The sequence below is a fragment of the Syngnathus leptorhynchus genome, chromosome 6, assembly GCF_054491065.1.
Source record: "Syngnathus leptorhynchus isolate UIUO chromosome 6, UIUO_Slep, whole genome shotgun sequence".
Taxonomy (NCBI): Eukaryota; Metazoa; Chordata; class Actinopteri; order Syngnathiformes; family Syngnathidae; genus Syngnathus; species Syngnathus leptorhynchus.
In genome coordinates this window covers 1,112,935-1,135,855 of record NC_141200.1, presented here as the reverse complement: position 1 = coordinate 1,135,855, position 22,921 = coordinate 1,112,935, and the positions used below count along the sequence as shown (strand labels likewise).

The 22,921-nt window shown below is 45.4% G+C and overlaps 2 protein-coding genes across 17 annotated transcripts in view; one reads left to right on the top strand and one right to left on the bottom strand.

Annotated features, from left to right (window-relative positions):
- cspg4 (chondroitin sulfate proteoglycan 4) overlaps window positions 1-18,554 on the top strand; it is a 39,477-nt gene extending 20,923 nt beyond the window's left edge. The window contains exons 2-11 of the mRNA XM_085914397.1: window positions 3,143-3,306; window positions 3,495-7,049; window positions 7,940-8,119; window positions 8,203-8,478; window positions 10,569-10,745; window positions 12,588-12,786; window positions 12,871-13,002; window positions 13,198-13,358; window positions 14,381-14,564; window positions 14,755-18,554. Of these exons, the coding sequence (XP_085770523.1) occupies window positions 3,143-3,306; window positions 3,495-7,049; window positions 7,940-8,119; window positions 8,203-8,478; window positions 10,569-10,745; window positions 12,588-12,786; window positions 12,871-13,002; window positions 13,198-13,358; window positions 14,381-14,564; window positions 14,755-16,616 (6,890 nt within the window). The 3' untranslated portion in view covers window positions 16,617-18,554. The remainder of the gene's footprint in view (window positions 1-3,142; window positions 3,307-3,494; window positions 7,050-7,939; window positions 8,120-8,202; window positions 8,479-10,568; window positions 10,746-12,587; window positions 12,787-12,870; window positions 13,003-13,197; window positions 13,359-14,380; window positions 14,565-14,754) is intronic.
- Window positions 1-22,713, bottom strand: part of lingo1a (leucine rich repeat and Ig domain containing 1a) — a 155,235-nt gene extending 132,522 nt beyond the window's left edge. For 4 of the 16 annotated variants that reach the window (XM_085914387.1, XM_085914391.1, XM_085914393.1 and 1 more), the window contains exons 1-4: window positions 22,222-22,691; window positions 21,741-21,851; window positions 20,838-20,977; window positions 1,600-11,911 (exon numbers count right to left, since the gene is read on the bottom strand). The gene's annotated coding sequence lies outside the window, so the exon portion shown is untranslated. The other 12 variants (XM_085914384.1, XM_085914385.1, XM_085914388.1 and 9 more) reach the window with 10 other exon arrangements.
- Window positions 22,714-22,921: the final 208 nt, after the last annotated feature.

The following is a 22,921-nucleotide window of genomic DNA, read 5'->3' as shown; positions in this document are numbered from 1 at the left end:
GCGGGGTGGGGGGGGGGGCTGTTTGTTTGGATCCCGGGCGTTGTTGCCATGGCAAATTTGTGCTGGAGGAACAAACGCCCACTGTGCTTGCCACTGATTAAGATATTTAGGAAAATCTACATTTATGTTTCAAAGAACTGAAAAAAACATAAGGTTGTGTCTAAACACAGAGGGCACTGGCCGCCAGACATTTTGTTTTCACCTGCTGGCCGATCGACTCTTACCCACCAAAATGGTCATTATCAAACTGAACTGACAGATAAGCTAAAGTACGAGTAGAGCAGAGTAATTCTCGTCCAAGTCCGCTAAATGTCTTGCGATTTATGCGTCCCTCGGTTGATCTCCCTTTTCCGGCCAGGTGTTGGGAGACCCAAAAGAGCAAGGAAAGATGAGAAGGAGGCGGTGAAGGAAAACAACAAGAGTCGTTCGTGAGGTCATACGTGAAAGCAGAGGAAGACTGTTTTGTGATCTTATTACCCGGCACGATGCCATCAGCTCAAAATCTCGTAGTCCGAGGAGCTTGTCAATGTGATGCGGCGAAACAAAACGAGCTTTTCTGTTGCCTTTCATGATGTAGATACGATTCATCGGGTGCAATGGTGGCATGAAAATCACTTACAGAAGGCCTGAGAGTCGAACAAAGCGGCTCGTTAAAACAGGTAGCGTTTGGAAAATTGGTTCCTCCTGAATGCGGCTGATCTTTTTACCCGTCTCAGCAGGAGGGGACTAATGAATGCCGGGTCTAGGTACGGAAAGTGGCGCAAACGCGGCAAAAACGTCTCGCACAAGACTCAAGCGAGATGAATTTCAAGCGGAAAATCCTCAGGCGCAATTGTCTTGGCATCGCTTTCCTCCTCCAGCGTTTTATCCTTGCGCTCGGCGAACAATCCAACAAAAGCTCAGCTGCCAGAAGCGCCGAGCTCATCGAGCTTTTCTTTGTTAATGCTATTGCTAGAAGAAAAGACGATTTCCCGTTTAATTTGCGGTCTCGGCCCGGAGGCTCCGGCGCAATTAGTCGTTCGTCTGGAGTACCTTGGTTTTCGCCTTTACAGGATGAATTTCTCGGATTCACGCTTATTGTAAAAATACTTCTATAAACTCAACTTTCACTTATTAGCGGTTGGCCATGTGCTGATTTTTGGAGAGTTTATTTCTACAAACTAGCCGCATAAACAATGTATAACAAGCTAGTTAGCCATTATAGCGATTTTTAGCTAGCTTTTAATTTCTACAAACTAGCCACATAAACTATGCATGGCAAGCCATCATAGATATTTTTTAGCTAGCTTTCAATTTCTACAAACTCGCCACATAAACAATGAATGACAAGCTAGTTAGCTATTATAGCTTTTTATTTTTAGCTATCTGCTAGTAGTCACTTAGTAGCAAATTTAAAAAATAAAACAAAAGTGACATGGCGAGAAGCAGAAGAAGTCAACACGACAGAAGTCTAATCACCATCAATTATCTAAGATGGGTTTCATTTTGTGTTTACGCAACATGTGGTGCAGTTTAAAAGAGTTGCCTAGGATATTTGTTTTAGGGAGGCAACAACATTCATTTTGCTCGAGCTCGCTTCTGCATGATGGAGACACTCACCGCTGGTCGCTAAGTCGGCTCAACGCAGCCTTGGAAGCACATACAGATGCCTCTCGGTCCAATCTCCCAAAGACGGGCGTGACGATGGAGGCTTTTGCTTCCATCCTTGCTGACGACAAACAAATTGTCCTGGTTTCTGTTTGCTCTGCCCCTCAGTGAGGGTTCGCTCAAAGGATGAGAAAGGACAAACGCAACCATCAGTTGGTTGCAGTTGGAAAGTTACAAAAACTAACAACTGAAGAGTTTAGCAGTATTTCTGGACTTGTTGCTCTCCAACAGGTTCATTAACCACTTTCAAGCTGCCTTCCCAGTAAATTGGAGCAGTTCTACTTCGTAATCTAACATTGATTTTTTTGGGGGAGTGTGGGTGGCTTCAAAGCCGGAGTGGAGAGAGAACATGAGGGAAAGCTTGAGCAGATAGTTGAACCCAAAAACTCTAGACTGCGAAACACATCACGATGAAAATTGTGTTGCTTAGAGAAACAAATATAATCACTTTCAAATTGCAGCAAAACAAGCTTGTATCTATGCTAGCAAATCATATACAGGCACTAAACTGAGCTAGCGCCAACTTACCTTAGTTCCGCTAAATAGTGTAAATTGAGGATTAAGTAAAAAAATAATCAATGAAAATAATAAATTGAGAGCTGATTCATGTATTTTTCAGACTGGAGCCCAGGACAGGAAGAATTTATTTCCTGGTCTAATTGATTATTTTAAACATTGTCATGCACTAAAAGTGGACATTACAATTATGTACTGACTAGTAAAATGTAAATAAAGTAAAATGTGGTCTGATAAATAAAAACAGTAAAAAACAATGTACAAGAAAAATATTAACGTACAGTAACAATTACTTCCCAAAACTGGCAACAAGTAAATATTACATTTCGACATAATGAATTATTTTCTCCCACGTTAGCCTCTTTATAGAATGTGATCATTTAACATCTTCTGCATTATCACCTAACCATGACGGAGTGTTTAATTCCACTATGTTGAGAATGCACCCCATGGCAGCATGCCCACCAATCTGTCGATGTGAAGGGGAATGGTCTCATGGGAAAGTTTTTAGCATCCAGAACACATTGCTATTTCCTACGAGCTTCTGTATCGGGAGCCGTCACGTAACTTTTGGAAAGCCCCCCTTCTCGTTGTAAAAGTTCAGGGCAAACCCAGATTGCGGAAATGGTTGTCTTTGGCATTGATCCAGCGTCATCTTGGCTGCTCAAGAGGAAATAATTGACTTCCTTCATGGGTTTCTGCGTTTGCCGAGGGCCCTGGGAGCGCCGTCGAATGCTGAATTTGCATCCCGTTGGAAAGATAAAGGATGGAGAGTGTGTCCTCACAAGGGGTTATGACTCATAAAGTTCTTAAAAGCTGAAGTACCTTGTCTGGAGAAGGATGCGAGACAGTACACTGCAATGTCGAATGCAAATTCAAACAATGCATTTGTGGTCTCATTGCAATGAAGTGGCAAGTTTTGATTGCCTGCTTCCTTTCACTTTTGTAACTTTTTATGAACCGATTTTCTTCTTTGCAGAATCCTACTTTGGAGACAGCTTCTGCAGTATCCAAACCTTCCAAGATGTCTCCAGCTTCCACGTGACGCTACAGATGAAGACGAGCCGGAGAAGTGGGCTGCTGCTCCTGGCTGCTGGGATGGAGGATTACCTGTTCATTGAGCTGTTAAATGGCATAATACAGGTGAGCAGATGACTTGGAGGAGATGGAAATGGAAGTGAGCTTGAATTTTCTGAAGCGGTCAACAAATGCAAGATGACCGCCAATGTGGACTGGTCGATCATACAAATAGCCATATTAATTAAAAAGCATCATGTCAAAAAGTAATCAATGAAGTCCATGTTGACAAAAATGTTGTCATGTTTCCATAGGCTCGGATGAACATGGGCGCAGGCGAGGTGATCCTGTCATCATCGCAAGGTCTCCAGCTGAATAACCTTTTGGAGCACAAAGTTTCCCTCACAATGCAGGATGACAAGCTCACCATGACGATCGACGAGCTCTTCTCCACCTATGTCCCTCTTAACGACGACGGGGAGGAACTGAACATCGACCAGGGCATTTGGCTGGGAGGAACTGGAGATCTTGACACGCCCTACCTCAGCAATGCCATCCCACCTTTCCGTGGCTGCATGAGCAACGTCAAATTTGAGTCCCATGAATTTGATATCCTCGGCACGCTCTTCAAACAATGCCAAGACACAAAGGAATCCTGCAGCAGTGAGTTTGAAGCAGGCGACGGGGAGGCGACAAGTTTCAGCACCCCAGATTCATTTGTCTCCTTCCCCACCTGGAGTGGGGCTAGGGGAGCTCCAAGAGTTTTGGAATTCCTCATGAAAACCACCATCGAGGATGCCCTTCTTGCCTTTCACCCGGGGAGAGACACGGACTTCATTGCCATCGGTGTCGTGAAAGGCTACCTTAAAGGTGTGCTGGACTACGGCAAGGGCATGGAGGTGCTGGAGAACAACGAGGTGCAGCTGGATGATGATCAATGGCATCGAGTTAAGGTCCAGGTCAGTCAGGATTCGTTTGACATCAACATAGACAGCCAGGTTGTCTCCCTTCCTCTTGACTCGACACAAAGCCTGGACTTGGTGGGGAACTTATATTTAGGAGGCATTCAGGCTAAAATGAAGGATCTCTTTCGCGAGAGTGACTTATTAAATCGCGCGGAAGAAGAGATGACTGCCGAGTCTTTTATCGGATGCTTTGGGGAGATCAAAGTCAATCAGAAGGATCGAAGCCTACAGGACGCTCTGGTGACCAAAGATGTTCACGTCAAGTGTGAAGGCGAGGACTATGACTATTCCACTTACTACGACGTTGACGCAACGACGACCTCCCCGCCACCTAGTACGCAGTACGTTGATATTGAAACGACCGAAACGCATTGCTACCCAACGGACGACACCCCAGCCATCTTCAAGAACGTGACCAAGCTCCTTGATGTATTTCCGCTGCACGTGCCAGAAGGCGGAGAGGTTTTACTTGATATTGACCACCTGCGCCCGACCTTTGACCTTAGTGCCGCAGGTATGCGTCAGTCCCAGATCATCTTTTCTCTCAAGAGCGACCCGTGGTATGGCCTCCTCGACATGGACATCACTACAAAACGCACAAAAAAATTCACTCTTCTGGACGTCGTCAACCACAAAATCAAGTATATGCACGACGGACATGAAAGACACGCAGATCGGATTCACCTTGACGTGGTTGCTAGCAGTAACGGCGACCTCCCCGAATGTCTTAAAACACCTCAAAGTTACATGCTCCCAGTTGTAATCGTTCTTACTGAAGACATTCCACAACTGAGCGGGGAAGAAATCCCCATCACAGAGAACGGCAAAACTCGCTTGACCCCCGGTCTCCTAAAAATCAGAGAGTCCGACGCCCGCTGTGACAACTTGGTGGTAACTGTGACGTCTGAGATTTCCGTTGAAAGTGGCTTCCTTGAAAAAAGTCAGGAACCAGAGCGAAGCATCTCAGAGTTTACCTGCAGGGATCTAAAGGAAGGCAATATCTACTATGTGCACAAAGGGGGGGAAGTCAATGAAATGACCCTGGAGGTATCAGATGGTCAATCTGCCAGTCACTCTGCGTCTTTCAAGTTGGTTCTCACACAGCCACATGTAACAGTTGTGACCAACACTGGACTTCTCCTGGCTCAAGGCAGCAACACTTCCATCGGCGTTCACAATTTGGCCGTCCTCTCGCACCCTCGCCACGGCGATGTCATTTATAACATCACCCAGCCACTCATCTACGGGGAACTGAAGATCATGACGAGTGACGGGATATTAAAACCAGTCTACGAGTTCCATCAGTCCGACCTGGATAAAAACAACCTGAGGTACTTCAGCACCGATTCCAGTGACCAAGAAGACGTCGTCGTTGAACGGATTCAGTTTGACACGCACTTGGGAACGTTCTCTCTCAGGAATAACACCTTTTTAGTTAAGATCATGCCTTCTCCAGTCAAAGTCTCCACCCTGGTCCCAATGGAGATGCACGCCGGTGAAGAGCTAGTCATCGGACACACGCAGCTTCAAGCTGAAGTGACGGGGAGAAACCCAGACCCGGAAAGTATAAAGTACATTCTCGTCAAGCCTACCACTCTGGGTAGTCTCCAGTTACTGGACACAGAGTTAAATGAAGGTGACAGCTTTACCCAGAGAGACATTTTGGACAATTTTATCACCTACAGAGTCTTTTCACGAAAAGCTGTTGATGCTACAGATCAATTCCAGTTCAAAGTCTTGGCCGAAGATCAGTACTCGCCTTTATACACATTCCCAATTAGCATCCTTGCCGATTCCGACGCGCCGGTTCTGACCAATGAGGTGCTTATCGTCCAACATGGCGGCGAGGAAGTTTTAGACAAAAAACACCTTTGGGTGGAATCAACCGGGTCTTCGGATTTTATGTACCAGATAGATGAAGAGCCAAAGCACGGGCGACTCATAAGGGACTCCCCTCCAGGGCAGCCTCGATTTGAGGGAGCCATTCGAGTGTTCAGTAATGAAGACCTCCAACTTGATAGACTCGTGTACCAGCACGATGGGTCCAGCACAGATGAGGACGAATTCCACTTCACAGTGTTCGATCAGGGAGCAGACAGGTTTGGGATTCAGGAAGCGATAAGAGATATTTTCAGGATATCTATCCAAAGCAAGAACCAACACGCTCTGCTGCAGGTTGTGGATAAGGTTTTCAACGTCGTGCGCCATGGACAGCGCCTGCTAACGACGGATGATATCCAGTTCGTGGATGCTTACTTAGGCTTCAATGATTCCCAGATTGCCTACGCTCGCGAGGGGATCCTTACCGGCAGTATTGTGGCCGCACAGAATCCCTCACAATCCCTTTACCGTTTCACTCAAGCAGACCTGAGAGATAAAAAAGTTCTCTTTATTCACCAAGGGGCAGATCAGGAACGCTTCCCGCTGCAGGTGTCTAACGGCTTTCACAAAACAACCGTTCTGCTGCAGATTCAAGCCGGCGAAGCCTACCTGAACGTGGTGAACAATATGGTCGTTGTCATTGACCACGGAAGCACCAAGACACTTGACACCACCTTGCTAAGCGCCACGTCCAACATGGACATCAGGGATGAGCGTGAGATTAAATTTCAGGTGACGTCACCCCCCACTGAGGGCAGGATTATTGTAAGTGGAATCGAAGCACAAGAATTCACCCAGGAGGACCTGAAAAAGGGTGTCGTTTCTTACGAGCATAATTACGAGAGCCTGAGGTCCAAAGACGCCTTCGGCTTCACGGTCCGAGCAAAAGGACATTCCGTGGAGGACACGTTCAGAATTAAAATAATCAAACAAGGTTCTCTGCCTGAGCCTGAAGTCGTCACCAACGCCGTCATCGTTTCCTACGAGGGCGAGCACACTGTCGTCAACTCTGATTTTCTCAAGGTAATTCTATCGTCCCCTGCCGTGGTTCAACCATTTCAATTTCTTTACATATCCTGGGCGTGACAGAATAATCCTTATCTTGGGGAGGATGTATACGTTGATTTGACGTGGTCCGGGCAGCGTTTTATCAAACGGTTCACCGCAGCAATGCCTGGTCTCTAATCGACACGGCAGCCACATGAAAGCAGCACCAAATGTGACGGCGAAGCCACTGCTTTTAATCTGGTTTATTTACTAAATTGCAGTCTGCTAAGTGTGGAAAACAGAGCATTACGTATCCCGTGGGGAGCTTCCTTGAGTCATTTGTGAGGGCCTGCCTGCAGTTCATCTGGAAAGCAAACTAATGGGATTCAAATCAAGCGTCAAGTCTAAAAAAAATTACAGTATGGAACTTGAATTTGAGTCTAATGAAGAGCAGTTTTGAAAGCAAAATTACTCAAATCCATACATGACAACTGTACAGAGTGGGGATGAGACTAATCTAAAAATATCTTGCTCTTTCCAGAGGTAAAATATTTGTCTGGGCTTTTGGGAAGTGCATATAAAATATTTCCTACAATACTATGAAATGCAAAGTAGTGTGATGTAAAAAAAAAAAAAAAAAATAGTGAAAGGGAGCCATGACTGCTAAACAGGCTCGAGGCTCCGGGGAGCTGATTAAAAACTTCTCAGAGTCGGATGACCGTAAAGCCGTCTGATGTAAATGTGTGACATGACACCGGCATCGCGGCTGTGGCCCAATTTTCCACACAAGTGTTAATGATGTTGAAAATTCTTTTTGCACTCCAGAATTACTGACAGGAAATACCACCCAGCTCCAATGGAACAATTTTAATGAATTTGATTTTCATCTGTTAGCGAGCAATAACCTTGGGGTACATTTTGCGTAGGTGGAGCAAGCCAACATCGGTCCTGCAGATATAGTGTTCACCGTCAAGGAACCGCCTCGCCTTGGTCATGTGGTCAAGCTGACCAACGGCACAGACTCGCCAGTCCTCGACTATATTCAGTCGTTTACGCAGGAGGACGTCGATCACGGGCGCATCCTCTATGTGTCTGCATCGGTCCAGGTTTGTCCTTCAACCCTCGTCAGATGGGGGGGGGGGGGGGGGGGTTCTTGGCGTGACGTACTTGACTTTCCGTGTCCTTCCAGGGTATGGACGCCTTGACCTTGGAGGTCAGCAATGGTTTCACCACAGTGGAGGAACTGCGCATGACGGTGAACATCGTACCTCGAATCATCCCCATCCAGTCCCTCAACTTCACCGTGAAGGAAGGCTTCAGCAAGGTCGTCAACGACCAAGTCATCAACATCACGCACCCGTTCTACACGTCCTTCAACATCGAGTTTGTCGTGGAAGAACCGCCAAAGCACGGGGAGATCCGTTTCCAAGATGGAGATGAGCTGACTTATTTCACATGGGAAGAGGTAGGACGGTAAAACATTTCGGGGAGGGCTTTAGTTTTCTGAAGTGAAGTCACCTTTATCAGACCATCTCATTCATTGCTGTTGTAAGTATCCTAGATTGTTTGTCCATGAGCAATCATCGTTTCCCCGGTTACCAGTGAACACAAGTTGTTGTGTTGTGTCTTCCGTCGCTTGGAGGAAAATATTAAAAACGCACCAGAAGTCACCGATGGAAAATCAGAAACCCCAGAATGTTACCGCAATGTTTAGCTCGTCAGACTTCGGCGCTCCCGCATCCAGCCCTAGCCTGCATCTTTCTCGCTTAGCTTCTGGAAAAACTGACACTGGTTTTCTTTGGGGCGGCCAAAAAAAAGAAAAGAAAAACTGGCGGCACGCATTCCAAAATGGAGCTCACGCAAACCACCCGTGATTTGTTCTCTGAGAAATCACAAAAGGGAAAAAATCTCTACAGAGGGGAGGGCAGCATTGATACGTTGCGCCGAAAGACAAAGCTCATTGTTTTCCCTCTGAAATATTTTGTGAGCTCTTCTTATTTTTACGGCCACGCTCCCAAATGAACAGCACATTGCGCGGCTGGAGCCAACTGTAATTTTTGACTCTTTTCCACAAGTTGAACAGTTCCCAAGCTTCTTTCTGGGAGACTGGCTGATCGACGTGTGTGCGTCCGTGCGTCTTCGCGTGTGCAAGCACGTTCTTAACTGAAGTTCGCAGAGGTTATACGAGTCGAGTATTACAGAAAGTCTCGTATAAGGAGGTGAAATAAATCAGACGTGGCAGTTCCCAGCATGGAATCCGTATCTGCTCATGTCGTTTTTCTTCTCCAATAGATCTTCACTTAAATCAGTGATTCCTATTAGGTGTAGAATGGCCTCATGAGGACGAAAGTATTGGGAGAACCAGACTTACAAAAAAAATAAGCAAAATAAACAGTGGGGCGGCTCGGTGGCGCACTGGTTAGCACGTCCGCCTCATAGTTAGGAGGGTGCCGGTTTGATTCCACCTCCGCCCCTCCCTGTGTGGAGTTTGCATGTTCTCCCTAAGCCTGCGTGGGTTTCCTCCGGACACTCAGGTTTCCTCCCACATCCCAAGGACATGCTTGGTAGGCCGATTGAGCACTCCAAATTGCCCCGAGGTGTGAGTGCGGATGGTTGTTCATCTCTGTGTGCCCTGTGATTGGCTGGAAATTGGTTCAGGGTGTGTCCCCCGCCTACTGCCCGCGACCCCCATGGGGACAAAGCGGTACAGAAAAAGGATGGATGGATGGATGGATGGATGGATGGATGGATGGATGGATGGATGGATGGATGGATGGATGGATGGATGGATGGATGGATGGATGGATGGATGGATGGATGGATGAACATAGTGAGCTAATCCTTTAGATGCGAGATTTGCTGATATAGAAGAAACAATGGTGTTGCGTAAATATCCCAGTAGCAGTCTAACGAGCGCGCCGACTTGACTTTAGGTGACTACGCTCAGTCGGTAACGACCTAGCTTGTTATTCCAGAAGCGAGCCGTCACGTGGGGATCCATTTGGCACTTCCCGCTCCCCGAAGCGTCTCCTCTCGTCGGAGCACTTTACCGCCTTTTATCGAGATAAATGTCCCGCTGTCGTCTTTGGCGAGCGGGCTGTCTCGAGTGTCAAACTGGCTCCCGTCGAACAGGACTTCGAGGCCGAGTGACAAGAAGATGTGGCCCTTCTTTCTTTAGAGAGTGGACCCTGCTGTAGTTGGCACTTTCCATGGCAGCTCAATTGACAGCCAGTGACTGATTCCTTTGTGTTTGGGTCTCATCCCACAGAGACAATGTCACTCGTCCCTTTGACTTTTTGTCTTGGCATGGCATGGCAAATAATAGCGGTGACTATAAGATTACAAGGTCTCCCAAACGTCTCTATACGCATCTTATGTCATACAGTTCAAATATTGCTTGGACACACACAAGGCCATCAACATTTGACAGTTTAGACATCGGGTTCACCATAGTACCCGAATCTGAAAATATGAACTTGAAATGACTCTGGAATGGAAGCCATTTTTTTCTGCAACCCCCCACAAAATGAGACTGTCCTTTCCGTCCTCACCCAGATCAAACGGGGCCAGATCTACTACGTGCACGACAGCACCGAGAGCACCGTGGACAACTTCACTGTCTCCGCCTCGGCTTATGAGATTGACCGCCGCAGCCTCCCCGTCACCGTGGCAGTCACCATCCGGCCCATCAACGACGAGCCGCCCATAGTGACGCATAACACCGGGCTGGAGGTAAGGTTCTATCTTGAAAATTCCCATCACTGCTTTTGTAAGAACTTGCTGCCAAACCATAACATCCGATTTGTTCACATGCTGTTTATGTTTGCTCACAAATATATCACATGAAGTCTGTCAAATAGTTTCTTTTGACCTTGGTCCAAATTTGGACGAGTCCCTTCATACTTTAGAGTCTTGGGAAGACTCGGGCGTAATCTGCTCCCGCAACTGGAAAGCAAGCATGTCATTCGGCCCATTCCATCCCTCCTCCTGCGGCTCCACATCTCCCAGGCAACCCATATTTTGGGAAAAACCACCATTTGATGATGAGCCATCCGACGTGCGCCAAGCTGCGAGTAATAAGTGCGCGCTGACCTCTGAAGCCCGCCATCAGACGATGACGACTAACATGGGCTCAGCTCGGGCGCTGTTCGGACTCATCCTTGATCCCTTTTGCGTAGTCTTCTGGTCTCAGCTAGCGGTTAAGCGCACCAGGGGTGGGCAACCTACTGCGAGAACTTTGATGCAGCCCGCCATACAGTTCGCAAGTCAAAAATAAAATTTCAAGTCAACTGGTTTTTAAGTTATTACTAAAAAGGACTACAAATATGAGAAAATACCTTAGAAGTTTAGTTCCCAGGCTATTTATTTGGTAGTGACTATGCTAGCTATGAGCAGTCTTAATTGTGATATGTGTTCACACTCCCTTTATGCTCCAAAATCCTCAACCACAAGTCCCACCAGATTAATTAATATTTATTTTTTGAAATTGGTCCAACCAAAATTTTTTTGGTTACGGGACAACTGCCAGTTGTTGCTAGGCAGAATTCACTCTCCACAAGAAGCCAATTTACAAAATAAATCTCATTCACACACTACCAGCAGATAAAGTTTGATTAGATGAAACATTCCATCTCTAAAAGTAGAACAACATGGCATATTTAAGGGTAGAAAACACTTCCAACTCACCATTTTGTCGTTTCCAACATGCCCACAGGCATCAAGTGAAGTTGATATCACTTTTTCACATTCATTGCCTTGTTCCACTTTTGACAAAGTGCAAAGTGTGTGCAGGCCAGATTCAGAAAAGGATGATTTCAATCCAAGATGTCACCTCAAAAACAAGAGGAAGCGCTCCATGCTCAATCGCCAGTATTTAGACATGCGCTGCATTAATTTGCCTGAGGGAAGAAAATGTCATTAAATCTGTGTGAGCGTATTGGTTTTATGTCGTCCATTCGTTTATGTGGAGAACATATCGATCTATTCATTTGAAAAAGCATCTGGTCTTTTTTTTTTTTTTTTTTTTTAAATGCACCTGGTTATTCAGTCTCATTAACCTCAACGCATGAGTCACTTGTGAAGCGACCCGATGTCGCCATCTAGCGTCACGTTCTAAAACTACATGACATCAGGAGGTTGCATCTGACTTAGAGCAACATTACTTGCGAGTCTTAAAAGTAAAGTTTGTTGATTTTACTTTAGTTTATATTTTATTCGTTATTCTAACAATACTTTAACATGGAATACAATGTTTTATGCGCAAATCAAACTATTTAAAACATTTTAGAAAGTAAAAATTTAAGTATTTTAATTTCAAATAAAATTTAAAATAATCCACAACAAAAAGGAAAGATTAAAACTTGGTGTAAAAATATTTTTAAATGAAATTTATAATAAAATTTAAAAAAATAAATAAAAAAAAAGTACACATACATAGTGTATTTCTAAAACTGTAAAAGTATTAAATTAAATTTTAAAAAATGTAAAAATAATAACATACACCCATCAAATAGTCATAAAAAATGTATTATACAAATGTATTCCATCTTTAACTCAAATCTATATTACCATCAGGTACTCGCCGGCGAGGAGGCCGACATCACGTCCAGCATGCTGAAAACTGAAGACGGTGACACTGCCGCAGAGGACATCTATTACACCGTGGAGGCGGCCACCAGCGGAATGGTGGCCTTCAAAGACTTCCCCGAGGAGGCCGCCGTCAATTTCACACAGACCCAAATTGATAATGGGGAAATCATCTTCATTCACGAGGGTGACGACTCGGGCCCACATGAACGTTCTGTTCTGACCGATCCGTACACATTTCTGTATTTCAAACTCAACCTTCTGTCTCCAGGTGAAGAGTCCGGTGGTTTCAGCTTTACGGTGTCGGACGGCCAACACACGTCTCCACTCCACACATTTGTGGTCACGGCCAGGCCGCTCACTATCACCATGGTAACGCAAGAGGAGCTCATGGTGTTTCCAGGTGAGATGTCCACATCAGCAAATAACCAGAGTTTTAGTAGGTTGAAATAGAATCAAGAACCTTTTTTATTTTTATTTGATGGCTTCACAAGCACATCACATATGAAATGATAGAAAACATCGACAAAACTGACCCTGGAGTCTGCTTAACGACACTGCTTGGAAGTTAATTTTCCACCGATTAACGCCCGTGCAGGAACGAGACAGCCTATCACGAGTGCCAATCTGGGTGCCGTGACTAACGAGGACGGAAACGAGATCATCTATTCGCTACTCCATGCTCCTCGTTTGGGAAGACTCATCCTGGCTAACGACAAGAACCAAATGGAGGAAATCAGCCGCTTCTCACAAACTCAGGTGATCAAGGGTCAAGAATTATTTCTGCTCTCGCTGAAATTAGCCAGTTGAGTGAGCCAGCGATCTTCTCGCCCCCTTTACTGCTTGTCCACTGAGGCAGAGCTGGTAAAAACTAATGGAAAATGTTAGAGATGTTCTGACTAACTTATTTTTGCAAGAACCACAACGAGAGACAGTATGCCCTTTTTAAACACTTGCAAGTGGAGAGTCATTCGTCGCTGTGCATCAGCGATGATCGAATGAGGTCTGACTCGGGCCTCTTGCAAGAGCCTTTTTATTGAGAGAAACAGGGTGGGGGTGCGAGTGGATAGGATGGGGCTGAAACCCCTGGCCTCTGATCACATCATAGCAGGGGTTGTTTTACGATGTTGAGTAGACAGAACAACTTTGATTGCGTCTTCTACAGTTGGTCAATCAGTGCAAAGGATCTTAGCGCTTTGTTCTACTACTTTAAGACAGGACAAGTTTAGGTTAATTATTACAGATTACATTCCAACATAATATGATCAACCTAATCTATTCAACCCTAACACAAAGCACATTTGTGTCACATTTGGAGCAAAAACAAATCATTCTTGCCGGTTTCAAATCTTGACAGCTCAATTGTCAGTATCTTATGATAGAAAAAGAAAGGACACGAGAGAGAGGGAGAAAAAGCAAAAGAGAGAAAGAGAAAGACAAGAGAGAAAGAAGAAAGAGAAAGTAAAAGAAAAAAAGAAGAGAAAGAAAAAGTATAAAAGAGAAAGAGAGTTGAGTTCAGGACATGGCGAGCGCAGAAAAATAAACACAAGCCGCCACATTCCGACGGTCAGTCTTGAGATGCCGGGACGCCAATTCCACTGTAATTCTTTTCAACCTCCAGGGGGAAGGAGATGTAGGCAGAAAAAATGTCAGTTGAGCTCTCCAAAATAACAAAAATAATGAGCTCTGCTTATAGATGGGCCTTTGGAAACATTGACAAACTCAATTCAAGACAAGCTACTGTCCAAGTGTACATCCTCAATCCGTGTTTTTGTCCTCAGTTGGAATCTGGAGCGGTCTTCTATGAGCACCAGCTGCCCGAGAAGCCCTTCTGGGTGGTGAAGGACTCTGTGGAACTCGTTATGTCCTCCCATCCTGCCCCAGACGTCCATGACGTGCTACCCATCACCATCTCCTACTACGCAACGCATAGCAACATTTCCTCACAGATGTGGAGGAACAAAGGTGAATGTCTCTTTTGCTAGGTAGCTAGCTAGCAGCTAGCTGTTTTTTTCTGCTAGCTAGGTCCAAATAGTAACAAGCTTTGGTTGGCTACTGCTGTGCTCAACACGACTCGCTCCAAAGTCATAATCACAGCCTCCATGAAGTTTGCGACCGAATCCCCCTTTGTAATGTGCTCATTGTTTCCTCGTAGGTCTGGAAATCGTGCAAGGCCAGAGGAAAACAATCGATGACTCCATCTTTGATGCTTCCAACCTCCAGGCCAGCCTTCCTGAGCCGGAGAGTGCAGATGTGGTCTATGAGATCAAACGTTTTCCCAATCATGGACGCATCACCCTGGGAGGTCGAGACCTTCCCCGGGATTCACCTTACTTCACGCAGGGGGATGTGACCCGCAGAGAGCTGGAATATCTTCATGATGACTCAGCGGCGGCCTCAGATAGCTTTTCCTTCAGGGCCCGCCTGAGGACTCGGGCTGACGGTGTGACATCCGACTCTGTGGTCCTGGAGGAGATTTTTAATGTTTCCATCAAACGACGAGGATCGGAACCCCCTGAGCTCGTCACCATCGACCAGCTTCTGGAGGTTCTACAGGGGTCTATGATCATTGTCACCCAGAAGCATCTGAACACCCAGGATGAAGACAGCCCTCCAGATGAAGTCCATTTCAAAGTTACCAAAGCACCGAGAAACGGGCACCTGGTTGACGCCCGCACCATGGACATCCTCTCCGAGTTCACCCAAGAGATGATCAACAACGAGCAGGTGGGCTTTCACAGCGACGGCAGCCTAGCAAACGGCTTTGTGGAATTTATTGTGTCCGACGGGGAACATCAGACGGAGCCACAGACGCTTCACATCGGAATCCTCGCTCGCACCCTCATTCTGAACAAAGCCCCGGAGATCAAGGTGAAGCAGGGCGACGACGAGACTCTGGTGACCGAGGAGATGCTGAGAGCAACAACCGGTGGTCCCGTGGAGGAAGACGTCCTCTACAAGATCACGAGTGTTCCCAAGTACGCGGCGGTCATGGTCGACCGGCAGCCCACGTCGGCCTTCACTCAGACACAGATCAAGGAAGGAAGAGTCAGCGTGCGCTTCGTCAAGTCTACCTCGCCCCGCGACAGTGTTGCCTTTGTCGCTCGGAGTCGGGCGGCCAATGCATCATCCGTCCTCAACATCACGGTGCAACCCTTGGCCAAGATTGCCCAGGATCCCCTACTACCACAAGACTCTCTTGTTCAGCTGGACGGTAAGCTTTTGGACGCAACGGCCTTGGCCAACAAGACCAGGACCTCCCCTACGTTCACAGTCATCCAGCAGCCACGGGGCGCTCGATTCGTCAGGTCTGGCGGTCCCGGCGCAGGCCAGCCCGTGGACTCGTTCAGCCAGCGGGACCTGGATGAAGGGCGCGTTGCTATGGAAATTCCAAAACCTTCCTCCGGGTCCCAAGATGGACTCACTCAGGATGAGGCCCGCTTCTTACTTAAGGCTCACGGGGTACCGCCGGCGGAGTGCGTGCTTTCCTTCCAAACCGGCCCTTACAATGCCTCAGGCGTCTACCCTGCCACTCTACTGAGGGTCCCTTCAGAGACCCCAACAAGGGACGGGAAGGACAAACCCAACGTGGCCGCGTACCCCTTATCAACGACCGAAAACCCTCGCTGGAAAGCCAACCGGGACCAAGCCCATTGGGACGGCCAAACCACCGCGGCACCGTCCGACAGCGGCTCTCACAGGAACCCTGTTGTTTCGCGACGCGGCAACATCTGGTCCATTCTCATCCCCATCCTGGTCATCCTCATCCTCCTGCTCCTGGCAGCCCTCTTGGCATACTACCTGGTCCGTAAAAACAAGACGGGCAAGCACAACGTCCAGACGGCAGCGGCGGCCAAGCCGAAAAACGGCGAGGTAGCCGGCACCGAAACCTTTCGCAAAACAGATCCGGCCAATAACATCCCCATGTCAGATATGGATTCCAAGGTGGCCGACCCGGAGCTGGTGCAGGACTGCCGGACAACTCCGGTCTTGAAAAAGAACCAGTACTGGGTTTGAGACTCTTAACCAACCCCCCCCCCCGATCAGCACCACCCTTGCCCCAGCCATTGGTGGACCCTCAAGCCTTTGGAGCACTTCCAAGTCTTCTCAGTATTAAAGACTTCTCGCCACAGCAGGATTTTTCTTCTTGGACGCAAACGGTCGCATACTTCTCTCGACTCAACTGTGGACTGATTCTCAGGCAACAAAACACTGAATCGTTGTTTGGCAAGGCGAGAGGCGGTTTCTTATCTTCCAATGCCATGTACTATATTTATTTTATCATTCCTTCAAGGGCACAAGTGACATAAACATGATCCGTGTTTGCAAAAACAGAAAATATTCTCGGTGTGCTCGACCATTTTCAATCAAAGGCTCGCATTGCTTGTTCACAGTTTTGATCGTCGATTCGCTTTCAGCTCATGAGCTGAGCTGTTACGTGCACATACAGTAAATGATGACGTAAACACATGTAGGTCCAGAGCGACTGTTATTGCTTTTAGACACCCCCAAAAGGAGTTTTTCCTTCCTATGTAAACTTCCAACTGGAGGTTTTAGGGTTTGTTTTGAATGGCGTGTTGTCCGGGAGATTTCAAACTGCTTTTTGTCTCTTCTGTGCTTTCTAGTTTGTTTGTCCCCGCCCCCTCACCCCAGCCCCGCCTCCCCCAGTCCTACTCCCACTTTACTGTTTCTCAGGGCTAAATTCATTCAAACATCATCACTCTTAACATTTTAGCAGCTTGTCTATTTGGAGGTAGAAGCTTTGGTACATAAAAAAACAAAAACAAAAAAAACAAAAAAACACTAAACTTCCCAATTTAAATTTAGTTCTGAAGTTTGGCAACACAAAGCGGACAGGAAGTTTGGTTTTAAGTAGATCTGGACGAACTTAGTTGAGAATTCTTCAGAAGCTGCTTAGTGCAGGGGTTGATCGGAATGGACGACGATTCGATGATTCAAAGCATTCCATAACTGTATGTAAGCTAAATATAGTCACGTGTTGAGATAGATTTTTTTTTTTAATATTGATGATTTTTACTTCTTTGTTCCTCTCGGATTAAGGGAATGAACTTGACCGGGGTCCCGATGGTTTATGGACCAGATGCAGCATTTGATTCGATGATGCGAACAAATCAGCCTGATTCATGAAAATCCCAAAGTACTTAAGCCACAGATGCTCAAAATGTATTTTAGTTTTAAAAAATGTGGTTGTTGTATCAGACATTTATCAATTTAGTATCTTTGGATGGGGGACAAAGTTTTCCTACGCCCGAAATAGACTTTTAATGGTTTTTCCACTAAACAAGGAGTCAAAGTTCTCGTTTAAGTTCCTTTTGTCATAGCGTTAAAAACGTAACTTTTTACCATGTACTGAAATGTCTTGATTTTTTTCCCCATTGGCACAAAGCTCAGGAAGTATGTGTGTTCAAGGACACTTTGTATTTCTTGTGAAATATTTGGCTTTTCTTATTTCTCACTTTCCCCCTCCTCTTTCTCGCTTTTTGTGTAAATAATCTGTCTCTGTTTTCGCTGTATTCTAATTAAACGACATTAATGAAGACTAAGCGCCCTCCTTACTAGCTTGCTGCTGCTGTTCCCTTTTGTTTTCATCTAGTTTCATCAGCGTCCCTCCTTTTGTTCATTCATTATTTATTATTTCTTTCATTGCCCTTACATCACCCCACGCTTTTTTTCCCCCATAGTTGAGCTTTCAGAGCATGACAAGCGTCCATCTAAGCCTCCTGAAAGGTTTCCATTACACTAATTTCAATAAAACGTCTGATGCAACAAAGGCTCTCTTCATTGATTTGTTCACACACCTTTTCAAAGTATGACGATATATTCACAATACTACTTTCACTACCAAGAGTATTTCTTAGTTTATAGGTCAAATCCGTTAGTTGGAATTATTAGCAATATTATAAATTCATTGCAGCACAGTGGATGAGTGCTTAGTTTCTGGGTTCAAATCTGGACTCTGGAGAAAGGCTGGATGGATTTTGCTTGTAATTCGTGATTTGTTTGTGTATGGCAAATTTTAGTTCTCAATCATAATACCGGACCTGCAATCAGGTCATAGTTTTATTTTTACAGATGCAACACTGACTTGACCACTAGATGACAGTAAAGTACAAGATTGGCAAAATGAGTGTAGCAGTCCGCCAGCTCAGTGTGCGAGTGCGCATGCACATGTTTTGACTGACGCTTTCCACAAGGTGAGCACAGCTGTGCTTGCGTGCCTGCCTCCTGACGTCATCACATCTCAACCGCGGTTATACAAGTGACGTCGCTCCTGGATGTCTTTCAAGTAGAACAGAAACCAGACCTTATTGTTGTTACTGCTGCTGTTTACTTGCACGTCAGCTATTTTGTTCTATGAAACTCACATGTGAAGTTGAACCTCAATCGTAAAGACTGTGGCATACTAAACATTTGTCCCCTGTACTGAGAAGATTTCATTTGTTTTCGTTTAACTTCATGAAATGCTTTCGCAAGCAATTAAAGGTCAACGGGGCTCACGTGGACCGTCCCTGGTTGTAAACAATGACCATGTGGGGGTGGGGGGAGTAATTGATGAGCAGACAATGTTCCCTCCAGATGCCTCAATCCTGAAACCAGCACTTTTTTCCCTCATGTCTCTGACAAACGTCGCCTTGCGCAAGTTTGCTGCAAAACGATTCCTCTGGTCTTATAAAAAAAATAAAGAAAGAAATAAAAGTGGGAAACCAGCTCCAGACTGGGAGCAGGAGGAGCCATTCTTGAGATGCCAGGAGGATAAATACTTGTTTCCTGAAAGTGGGGGGAATTAAAGGGAGACAGCCACGAAAAGTTGTTTTTGACTTTGAAACAAGCATGACCTCATCCCCCCCCAAAATAAAACAAAACAAAAAACCAGGCCTGCTGATTACCACATCAACAAGTTGAGCAACGACAGCTGATTAAATAAAAACATCCAAAGACGGTTACAATGAGGTTTAAAGATGGAAAAACATGAGCCCTTCCTGTTGGGCTTGACTGGGCCTTTCATATCTGTGGAGCACATCGCCGGTCCGGCAGGAAGTGGCGTCCACCTCAGAGATAATCACTTGACCTTGCTGCAGATTCTTAGTTGTCCAAAAAGAAAGTAAACGCAGCTCTAAATTATATATCTAAACTGTTTTTTCTATATATTTCATTGAGTAATTCTTTGGCATACCACTAGAGGGAGCCAATGTATCACTAGTGCTACTGTAGCTTAATTCAAGGGTAAACTATCACAGCATCTGTTCATGGACGCGACAGGATCTGTTCACACTCTTATATAATTATTAACTATTGAATCCATTTCTACGTTGTTGCTAACCAAAACAGCAGCACCTTCCAAAGCATGAAAACAGTCACACTGTGCGGAAACTCACTGCCTGTTTTAAGTGAGCTCAATGATCTTATCGAGACAACAAGTCGCATTCCAGCAGTGTTGTGCCAGTCCATGTTTACGTTCAGGGCTACGCAACTTTCTGCTTCTCAGTCCTTTTAATTTTGGTTTTCAAGCCCAACTTTCCCTTGATTGCAATAAACCAAATACAGTGCCTTTTTTTCCTCAATAAATGTTGAAACAACAACAAAATTAATTGAACATACTCTCACATGCAGCTGTTAGATGGGGGTGGGATTGCAGGTCACCCCCCTCACCCACACACACTCGAGGCCATATGTGGTGGTCAGGAGGTCAGTATAACAACACACTTGCGCAGCCAACAGCGAAGCAAAGAAAAGAGCATTCAGAGAGCGTAGCACTCACAGATATCCCCCCCCCACACACACACACACTTGCACTCAGACAGCTGGAGGTGAGATAAGTGACAGAATTGTTGACTGTTGCACATTAGAACGATTTGTTATTTTGTTATTACTATTTATTTATATATTAGTTTGGGTTTTTTTTAGCTGCAATGCCTTAACTTTCCTGTTGAAGTTCACTTTAAGTCACCTAGCATTTGTTTGCATTTTCCAGCCACAGGGTTTAAGTGAAGTCAAAAACTAAATTGCGCCAATGGTGTAATTGTAACAACGGCCAGAAGCCAACAACCACCAACATCTGGCTTTTGTCCACAAAAGCTTGATTGCCGCTTTCATTATGTCTTAAAGGCCAAAAGCAACATTGTGACTGGCTGGCCACAGTCATGCTAACTCGTTTCTAGCCCCGTCCGTAGCACACAACACAAGGTACTCAATTTTGTGTTAAAAAGGAAAACGCACCTGATTTACTTGAACTCTGTTGTCTTCATCACGAACCGCAAGAATGACATCATCAGGGTGGACCCCAGTCACCCCTTTCTGGACATTCTTTGCGGGGTTGTCATAATCTTTTGCATGCAGCTGATGAACATGACCTCTCCCTACAGCAAACACATAAAGATGTCGCATCAGGAGAACATTTGCACCATGTTGATGTTGGACACACCGCAACATGATCCTGGGAAGCGTCCGAGGTGGTCCGAGATGTCACGCCGCGGGGTGAGACGGTGGCCCGATACCCGCAAAGATGCCGACGCGGCGAGTTATTTTAAGCGTGAGCGTCCTTGGGGAAATTGGCTCCAGAGCTGTCAGGCCATTGCTGCTTTTCATCACGGCTGTGCAATTTCCCAATATGAAGTCATTGAGCGGAAAAAAATCGTTGGCTTCTCATCCAGAAACTTGACAACAAGCACAAGCCTTCAAGCAGACATATTGCCGACTTTGTTTTGCAGTTTGAAACATTACCCTGGTGTTTTAATGATACAGCTGAGAGTCTTTTGTCATAATATCCCAAGAACGGACACCATTAGAACGTGACTGAGGTGGCGGGCCTGTCTCAAGCAAGTGAGCCGGTGCGCTAACGTTCCCATCGTGACGTTACACGCTAACAAAAATTTCAGTGTAGCAGAAAACTGAGTAATTTATATCCCCCTGAGGTGTTAGGATTTTAAAATACTTGAAAATATTCATATTAATATTTCAAACTCGTTTTACAACCCGGATATTCGAATTTGTGAGGTTCCAAATAAACTCAATTTGTCGTTAAACGGCCTTATGCTAACCATATGTAACATGTAAGCGGACGATACTTTTTTTTTTTAAATAAAACACATTCACACCATCACATGCGGGAATCGAACTTACAGTGTCGGCACACAAGACGAAACTGTTGATTTGCCCAACGAACACTGCTTTGTGATTAGCATGTGGCATTCGGTAGCATGTCTCGAACATTCTTCATGGTCGACAACCAATCTGCGATGAGGGCAATTAAACAATTTGTTGTGATTCATTTTGGTTCACTTGGAGTTTTAAACTTATGAACAAGAATGAGGGGGGGGGGGGGGGAGAGAAACAGACATGTTTATTTACGGATAAACTGTTGCGCAGCAGAAAAAGCAGACATCGCTATCTGTCATCTTTGAAGATTGTTCCACTCAGCAATAAACATTTGTTAACATGAAAGATGTTCCACTTTGGGCGCCACATTTGTTCTAGCAAATTCTTACGAAATACTAGTGAAAGAAATATGAAGAGAAAAACATTGCAGCTATCACCAAATTCTAACATTGAAGGTGATTCCGAGGTCACGCCCGCCGGCATTAAATTTATCATTTTACTTTACCTCAAGGAATTGCAGTTTTGTTTGGCTGTTGTCTTTGTGGTCCTTTCGACACACTGCGAGCGTTGGCCAACGAGCAGAACGCACACTTGCCAAGAAAGTCCGTCTTTGTGTATCAGCGACCTCAAGGGAGAGCGGGAGGATCTTCTTCCCTGCCAAAAGTGCGCTTGTTTTGATTGTTTTTAGCCCAAAGGCAAAGCCTGCCTGCTTCCTGCTGATGCGAAGAAAATTTTTGTGTCTCTCTGACTTTGTTTCAAGTTCAACTCTTTCCAGCATCCGCTTCGTAGCGAGAAATTAATGATGTTATGCCCAAAATCCAGCCACCGTTTGACTTTAGCCACAAGTGCTTCTCATCAACGGAACCGCCATGTCATCAAGCGCCACCACACCGACAACCAATCAAATGAAGGCAGACGCTCAAATGGCCGCCATTTTGTCACGCCACAAACCACGTCCAATCGCCATTTATCGCTCAAAATATGTCGTATGGAGACAACGTAAAAAAAAAACTTGGCAAACTAATGTAAACTATTTACTACTTTTCTATATATATATATATACATTTTGATAGTATTTACACAAACAATGTTATGATAGCAAAAAGATAAAATAAACGAGGAAAAAAGCACTTATGAAATCGAATGGAAATAACTGCTTTTTGCATTCTTTTTTTTTTCTTCCTCTTAAATCGAATCAGAGTGTA